Source organism: Perna viridis, chromosome 12 (assembly GCF_037379345.1).
Source record: "Perna viridis isolate PV_CMFRI_1.1 ecotype Kerala chromosome 12, ASM3737934v1, whole genome shotgun sequence".
Lineage (NCBI taxonomy): Eukaryota > Metazoa > Mollusca > Bivalvia > Mytilida > Mytilidae > Perna > Perna viridis.
In genome coordinates this window covers 4,722,817-4,732,088 of record NC_142456.1, presented here as the reverse complement: position 1 = coordinate 4,732,088, position 9,272 = coordinate 4,722,817, and the positions used below count along the sequence as shown (strand labels likewise).

Sequence of the window (9,272 nt, the reverse complement as noted above, 5' to 3'; positions counted from 1 at the left end):
GAAGGAACATCCTTTGATCTCAGTTTCCGCTTGTTGATAACGTAGTATTGTTCGGGGATTTTATGCATTGCATCTACCCCAAGAACTTGAGATAAAAGATACTACAGACACTGTAAAGTCAGCCTTATATCTTGACCTACACTTTAAAATAGATGGAAAAGGAAAATAATTGACCAAACTATTCGACAAACGCGATGACTTTTCATTCCGTATTGTCAACTTTCCTTTCATCTTTGGTAACATTCCCTCAGCACCTGCTTATGGAGGTTTTTTTTATCATAACTCATACGCTATGCCAGAGCTTGCCGTAACTACACAGACTTTCTGTCCCCGTTTGACTTCTTACAATTTGGCATCTGAAACAGGGTTATATAGCTAGAAGATTGAAGTCATCGCTACTGAAGTTTTATGTTCATCATTATGGGCACGTGAATCATTACGGTGCATCCATCTGCCCCATGAAAACCGATTTGTTTAACGTTTCATAGTTATCCCTTCCTCTCTCAACTACACCGGACTTAACTTTTTTATGGGCAACTCGGTGGGTGTTTCTAGAAAAGCAGAGGACGCTTAACCTACTGGTACGAATGGGTATAACCTACGTCACCGGAAGTGTTAACGGTCGCACTTTTTGATGTCACACACACCGCTTGAAGATAAGTTTTATCTATCATTTCAATAAATGAAGTTTTTAAATAAATCGAATACACGCATAAGGAGACAGACATTATAGGAAAGCTAACTATGTAATCAAACCTTTCGAAATGTCATTCACTTTTAGAAACACTCAACCACAGCTGACATATTACCTGTGCAGCAGGCGATTTTGACAATTGAGGCACTCGTATTTCGGTCATTGAATAACAAAAAAACATAATTGTAATTAAAAATCGAAATGAAATAACACGTTTTATGCTACATGTAATTATAAAGTGGATTGATTTGGTAAGGTCCACATACAATAACCTATGTGGCCGGCCACACATAATAACAAGTTATTAAGACCACTTATTTCCTAATTATAAGGTTTCATCTTGTTTATTAAATATACACATATTTTTCTCTATTTTCAAAATTTATTCAGGACAAGGCGATCTATTGCACTGTCGATGTACTATTGCACGGTGCAATAGTCTCCTTGAGGATTCTATAGCACTGACCCCATAATGACCTTTATCTAAGCCTTTTGATTGGTTGAACTTTTTTAAGCGCTTTATTGAATTGGAATTTACACACAAAAAACTCGTGTGTAAAAACGTAGATGTGACTCGTCTGCCAATTCGTAAACATGGAGCGGTCAATTTCCTATTCCTGGTCGAATGGTTGTCTCTTTGACATATTCCCCATTTCCATTCTTTATTATATCTCATAGACAAATTAGGTAATAAAACAATTATTAAATGGGTTGGATACAATAGACCAGAACATTTGTCCTTTGGTACTGAGAATGATCAAGTATTCTATTGCACTCGGCCAACGGCCATCTTGTCTAAACTGAACTCTTTTTTTAAGACAGAACCTGTTTGGGGTCTGATTAAGACAAGCTGTTGGTTTAAGGAGGTAGTCCTAGGGTAGGGGACATAACTCTTGAAATCAGTAATTTGTTTGTAGCATATTCAATTTCACCAAAGCATTCCAAGCTTCCATTTCAAACAGAATGAAATCAATCCAAGTTATAGCTTTGATACTTACATGAGATTGATATACAGAGCCTGAATACAAACGTTCAAATGATTTGTAAGAGTGTCCCTTACCTTAGGTTTAGCTCTTTAAATCAGAGTTTTCTCCAGCCACACATTTAACTGTATTATCTTGTAATTACCTTTGAGTAACTACTGTAGTGATTCATGAAACTAGTTGTCCGTTGCGCAAGTAGCAGCTTGGGTGTTTCTTGATTTTTTTTATTTACTTTTTTTGTATTTCGACATTGTGTTTTATTTTCTTCTTATACTACATTGTTTTTCGATTCATAACATAAGAAACTGTTGAAAATGTGATTATTGCAAAATACAAAGTATATAATCTAGAAGGGTTTCAAACTGCTTTTTTTACAATATTAAAGAAATCCAAGTTGAACTTCAACGCACTCAAAATTTTGTATGGTGCCGTACTCTACCGATATCTAAGGACTTACCAATTTATTTATTTCAATCAGGGTCCAGTTTCATTAAAATCTGAAATTCTATAGAATCCTCCTTCAACTCACGATAAGCTAGGCAAGCTTGAAACCATTTAAAATATTTTTTTTATTGAACTGGGTATTGATTATTGAGTTCTGTAATAAAATTTATTCCTTCATTTTTCCACTAGCTTTCAACCTTGGAATTTGTATCAAACATACTTTGTGGAGTGTCATCACCGAAAACTTTGAATTTGAACTGTTTCTAGAACTTATCCGTATAACGACGAGTCATTTTATCAGATTCTGTTAGGAAAGATTCCTGATACTTATATGGATGATGACGATTTACGTAACTTCAGACGTCCTAACCATACTCTTGTGATTCAATGCATAGCGTTGTTCCGCAGGCACACTCGGGGACAAATTGATTCATGAGAACACGTGCGCCAAATCTCCCATATCTTCTAACATAATGTATATACATGTACATGTAGTGATTCCTTAATGTGACTGTATCCTGATTGTAGTTTATTATTGCCATGTCTTTACAAAGTTAGTATTTAGTATTATATATTATATACATATATATATATTCACAATCTCATTTAATGAGGAAATAAAGAAATGAACGAATGAATGAATCTAGTCTCAATGTTCATTGCATAAGACAGGTTTTTCTTGTTTACGTATCAGTAATGTGATAATACCTTATTCTGATTATACATGTAGTTAATTCTAAATACTATCATCGCGGCCATTGTATTAGGATAAGAAAAAAAAGGAAGTATTTGAATGCTTATAACAATTATGCTGCCTGATCGAGAAAAAAGTGTGGAATTCGTTTAACAAATACATCGCTTTAAAATCATAGCATTACAGCGTCATAAATTAAGCATGTGATATTTTACGATATGTACACACTGTTACCAGTCTAAATAATTACGTTTGAATGTAATTTAACAATCTTACCACTGTTTTAATGCATGGGTTAACTCTAATGAAAAGTAGCTGCATTGATTAAAATTATAGAATTTCAAATGGGTCATTAAAAACACCGTTGTTAAAATATATCGGAAATATATTCCATATCTTAAGTCTGCTGACTGAGTTGATGACTTAATCTTAGAAGGTAGTATGATTACATTGGTGACTACTGCCCCCTTTAAATATATGCTTAATATAATAATACAATTGTATGGCGTAAAACTTGAAACCTTTAATTATGGAGAGCTCAAACAATAATAGATCCGCCTAAGATATCTACAAATTGATTTTCTTTTAAGTCTTGAAATTTTAAACAGCGCTGTTTTGTTTCAAAACAAATATAAACCATTTATAGTTTTTTTTTTTAACTAGCATATTATTAAAATCTTTTAGTATCTACTTTTCAGTACACTCTTGAAGGTCTATTCATAACGCGTGACCCATCATCCAATTCTTTCTCCGCCTCGATTTGACAACTCGCGCGCTCCTTGCGTGTCGGCTGCCCGTTTACTACTGGTTTATACATTTCACAGTAGTGTTCTTCAATAACTTGACTAAGACAGTGGATAGACGAGTTGAGGTTTAACCAGGTGTATTCTCAACATTGTTGAACTTAAGTGACTACTTACTCTACGTGTTAGGTAATTATAGTCACTTTAAATTTAACACATGGAGTTTGCAGTTGGATAAAATATCGTGGACGGAATATGATGGATTTAAATAAATGCAAAAAACTCTATAATTGAAGGATAAAATTTTCGATATGTGAAGTGAATGCACCTTTATTATATTTTGTTATGGTAGCTATTTAGAGTAGCAAAATAGATCTACGAGGAATTTTGTAAGAATTGTGAAAATGAGTAGCTTGCTTCATATAAATTGGATTTTAATTACATTTTCGTTTAATTGGGATTTGATCTCAGCGACTTATGATTATTCTTTGAAACCGGGGATGTAAGTATTATTTTATACCTTAAAAAAATTATATTTTTACTCGCTTTTCTTTACGTTTATATTATGTTAAAATGTTTATAAGAGTCTGTAGTATGTTAAAACGATCGAAACTTTTTACATAAGATTTACTTGAGGTTTTTACAAAGTATATCGGAAGTCAAGTTGACTTTTTATATGTATTAGGTAGCTATAGAAAGGCTGAATGAATGAGAAAATGTTTAAATTATGTAAATGATCTGAACTTGTCAAACAGATTTGTAATGAATTTTAAGTGATTGAAAACATATGTGCAGTAATTGCAATAAAATGCACATTTCGTCTGAATTGTAAACATGCAGAATAAGACTACGAATTCAAGTAATTGTTATTTGACATACTTTAAGGAAATTGCCCCAGAATGTTCAGATGAGCGGGACATGTAGATCCAGACATGACTTGAACTGTAAAACATGTTTATTTTTGTTTAATTTGTATAGAAGCGGTTATTACAATTTGATCGGCATTGTGGGGGGGGGGGGTTGAGACATCAAAATTACCATTCTTACCCCCGGGCTCAACATGAATGTAGTAATTTGTGGGGCATTATAAGCAAAGAGGGAAACAGTGTGCAAATTTCATGATTTTTTTTTAAAATTTGGGTTAAATCGAAATGCTCAGTGTGACTAATCCTTGATAAAAAGGTAAAATACGTGCAAAATGTAAATAAATGTGCACATATACGTAAAACTTTCATCTGACATAAAAGGATCGGCGACAAACATTGTTAAATATTTGCACAGATTAAGAAAATGATATGATCTCTATAACTTTGTAATTTTATATTAACAACTAAATGTAAGAAAGCCGTAAACCAAGTGCATGTTTGCACTAAGGCTATAAATTACCTTCATATAGAGATAACTTTAATAGGACTGTGCATTTAAATGTTAAGAAGTATTTATCTTTTTTTTCAATTTAGATTTCAGATTAGGACACCGAAGATGTTAGCTTTATATAGGAATAATCTAAAAATAGCATATACTTTATGTTTTGAATGATATTATTGGGAGGGGCATTTGTTACAACAAATGCATGATTTGTTTGTTTTTGTTTTTCATCTTACTCGTTCCCTACTTTTAGAATGATATTTTTTTGGTTTTCAATTCTCTGTTTGTAAACCTCTTTGTTTTCATTTCTTTATCTTCTTGGATAGGTAATTCACAGGCCTAAAACACACTGTAATTCTATATGTCCTTGAAACAGGATTAAGGTCTGACTGGTATAAGGAAACTGTACATGTAGTTACTTATCACAACAAATTTTATAAATTCAGTAGCAATTGAAACTGTGTTGTCGTTCAAAATGTTTCGAAATACATGTCTATGTATACATGTATGTACTGAAATAAAACATTACGCATTTAAAGTCACTTAAAAATAACGTTTTTACACTTAATTGAAAAGTTAAACCTCTCTAATGCCAATACGTAAAGATTTATACCAATGTTACTGGTATTTTTATATAAAAGATAAAAAGGCTTTTTGAAATGTTTTTGGCATTTGAATTTCAAGTACCATTAAAGGATATGATTTAGCATACATGTACATTGTATAGTGCTTGATATAAACAGTTCAACGCGACATTCCAAAAGGATCAGAGAAATCGGTTTACCCTGATCGAACCGAAAAGTCCTTGGCTTCGTACTGGTTGTACAAGTACGTGTATGAAAAATTAATTTCAAAACGATTATTTAATTTTCTTTGTATTGCACATTTTATTACGTGAAAATGTAGTAATTCGTATGAATAAATTTTGAAAAGATCTTCAGTGTGCATATATGTACATGTACATGCTAAATTACCAAGACTGGCATGTAGATGTATTTTACACCCGATTTCTATTGCTATCGAAACACAATCCTGCAGAGAATTTCCTTTGTCAAAAATTAATTATATACATGTAACTACATGTATATACACATTTTCTCCATTTTAAATATATCACTTTTATCAAATATGATGTCACATGTGAATTCAATGGAATAACAGAGGTTAGTTGTCTCCTAATTACTGCTGTTCAGTAGTGATCTGACCATTGATTTGTGGTATTGTAGTAATTGGACCATTCTGTAAAATTAACCTGTAAATTAAGACCACCTGTCTTATGCGACCATGATTTTGCTCCTAGGAAGGTCACTTTAGACAAGTTTGGCTGTATCTTTTTTATTTTATTTTTTTACACCTTTTTAATGAGTATGTTATAGAATCTATGTACAAGTATTGATTAACTGCTATTTTAGGCTTGGTATTGTCACTAAGTCTTGTCAAATATTTTAATACAAATATTACACGTCTACAAATGTATATATATTAGTTCATTAAACATACGGAGAATCGGACTCGAAAATTAAAAATTTGTGGGTTTCTAGAAAAAGGGAGTTTAGGATTTTCAATTGTCAATTTGTGCCCAAACAATGGACGAGATTAACAACTTTTTCCTATAAAAGTGGTGTAGATCTACATCTTTAAGCCCCTCCCGCCAGTAAGCTGGGGATTCTGCAAGTGAAGAAATTAGTAGATATCTTCGTATAGTACAATGTTTTTTTTTTTTTTTTTTTTTTGTTTGTTGATTTTGCTTGATTTTATTTGATATTTTTCTGTGATAAAAATACACAGTCTAATTGTAGCTTTAACCATGTTAATTGTGGAATATTTTAAAATATATCAAAAATACAATTTCAAACCCTGAACCCCTTTTTGCACTTTAAAGTTGGTTCGGTTTGGACAGGTGATCGGTTAACTTGTTAAAAATACTTTTAAACTGGTATAAAGAACTTGTAAAAATTGTCTGGTTTAGACAGGTTTTCGGATTGATCAGGGTTAGTTTTACATGTATATAAGTTTGTCCAATGTAACTTTTTAGTATAGATTTTTGTAAGAATCATATAGTTCCTATGGAAACAGTGATACATTTATGACGGGTAATAACAAAATTACCACACTGATAAACTCTAGGCAATAGTCAAAGGGAATAGTCAGTATGCAAAGTCCGGACAACGAATGGCAATATCAAGGGAAAAACCGAAAAGTTGGAAACCACCACAATGGTCCTGACTTGGCACAGGTATGGTGGGCTGAACAGGTTTTATAACCTCCCATCTCAATATGGTCAATTATTTCCGGTCAATTACAAAACAAAAATAAAATGATCAAATTAGTTTAGTGAAAACATAACATAAAATTACCGAAAAGTGAAAATAAAAGGAACTACTGTAATGTACATGTAAATACAATTATAATACTACTTCAACAAAAAAGACACCAACTTTAAAATAAGTCTTGAACTTTGTAGGAAGGCGCATCAAGTTCAAGCTGAAAATATTAAATACTGAAAGTAGATCCCAAATAGTGAAAGTTAAAATTGATTTAAAAAATGTGTTGAAATGTATTGCAAAATTTTCCTGTCGTCATTTCCTTTAAAATTTAATATGACTAGCCAATTTTTTTCTTGCGTTATGTAGTGGAGGATCCAAAAATTTAAATAAGGGGGCTTTTTTCCCTTAAAAAATATGTGATGAAATATACATTACAATATATTACAGTAACGACTTTGCTTGATGATTTATCGAACTGTAGAACATATTACCTTCTGAATATTGATCATTGTTTAAACATAAAAAAAATATTACATTAAAAAAAACATTCTATGTTTGTAACGTCGACCGATCCACCCATGCTCCTTGAATCTATGCAACATGCTAATTTAACACTATTGTATGTGTGTGTTTTGTAGACGAAGTGTTAAATTAATAGTTGAGCTAAAACAAGTATTTGCTACGTGGATAAGTTTTACATGTACATGTACATCTAACTACTCATTGAGCCCATATCATCAGAAGCATATGAAGGGGAATTATAAATTCAATGACTGTAAGTCAAAGTAGGATTGAATTGCGAAGTATTTAAGTGTCTTAAGTTTTCACTTGCACAAAAATCTTTTTAAATGAAGATTATTATTTTGTCATATTCGGATCAGCACCAGCTACATTGTATTTGTGAAGAGGATTTGAAAGTGAAGGACGTTAACTCCATAATTAGATGAATACAACTGGGGGCGTAATTATTTTATGACACAATGTCAATAGTATTGGGCTAGGTTAATATTATAGGGGTCAAGATAATCCTTAAATTAACCGTGTATTTGACATGCCTTAAATTTCATAGAAGAAATTTTTATCTCATTTTTTGACAAAATGCGTCTGCTAGAAAAAAAAAAGTCTTAGATTTATCTCTCACGTATTGTTGATAAAGAATCAATTTCTCAGTGTATTGTACATGGACTTGGTTATTTCTACAATGTTGAACTTCGAGTTGTACAGTGTACATGTATATCAGTATATACTAGCTGTATTAACTTTAATTAATTACAGGAAAGTTAACATTGAGTACCTGTCTAAACCAGACAGTTTCTACAGTTCTTTCATACATGTACATGTATCAATCTATATGTATTTTGAACCTTAGAAATCTTAACACGTGTCTAAACCAAACAAATATCAAAGTTCATAAGGAGTTCAGTTTAGACAGGTTTCATTGTAATTAAAAAAAACATTTGTGGTCATATCTTGCACAGTGACAGAAGATAGATAAATCTTTATCTTGGTACAGAATAGGAGTTGAATGACTGGTGATAAATAAAATAAACACTTTCTGATATGATTATGCAATATGTGATTTTTTTGGAATAACAACGAAACATGTATTCATTGGTATGCATGTAAACAAACAACTGTCAAGAAATGGGACGCGAAGATGTTACAAAAATGTGCCTTAATTTTGCAGTATCGTCATGCACGTTTAGAAATGACTTTAATTTAAATTCTTCGAATGGCTATGTGCAGATTTCTAAATAGTTTCTGTAAGTCTTAGACCTTGGGTATTTGTTAGTTACATAGTTAATAAAAGTTTCTCACAGACTTCACAGTACAGATCAAAGATGTTATGCAGGAGTATTGGGTTCCTGGGCTACATGATGGTTCTGTCGTGCCGTACCTTCATTTATCAGGAAACTAGGGGCGGCTCCAGCATATCAGAGTAAAAGGGGACGTGGAGCACAAAATTCGTTGATCGTTCTTTGTTTTCCTTTTTCGTGTATGTAACTATGTGTAATTAAAAAAAATCATATTTCATACAAGAAAATATTTTGTTAATAATGAAGTGGGTCGGGGATGGAG

The 9,272-nt window shown here is 32.1% G+C and overlaps 1 protein-coding gene across 8 annotated transcripts in view; it reads left to right on the top strand.

Annotated features, from left to right (window-relative positions):
* The first annotated feature begins 3,567 nt into the window (after window positions 1-3,567).
* The window catches only part of LOC148600938 (uncharacterized), a 101,090-nt gene continuing 95,385 nt past the window's right edge, over window positions 3,568-9,272 (top strand). For all 8 annotated transcript variants that reach the window (XM_088556451.1, XM_088556453.1, XM_088556448.1 and 5 more), the window contains exon 1: window positions 3,568-4,060. In XM_088556451.1, coding sequence (XP_088412577.1) covers window positions 3,963-4,060 — 98 coding nt within the window. In that variant the 5' untranslated portion in view covers window positions 3,568-3,962. The remainder of the gene's footprint in view (window positions 4,061-9,272) is intronic.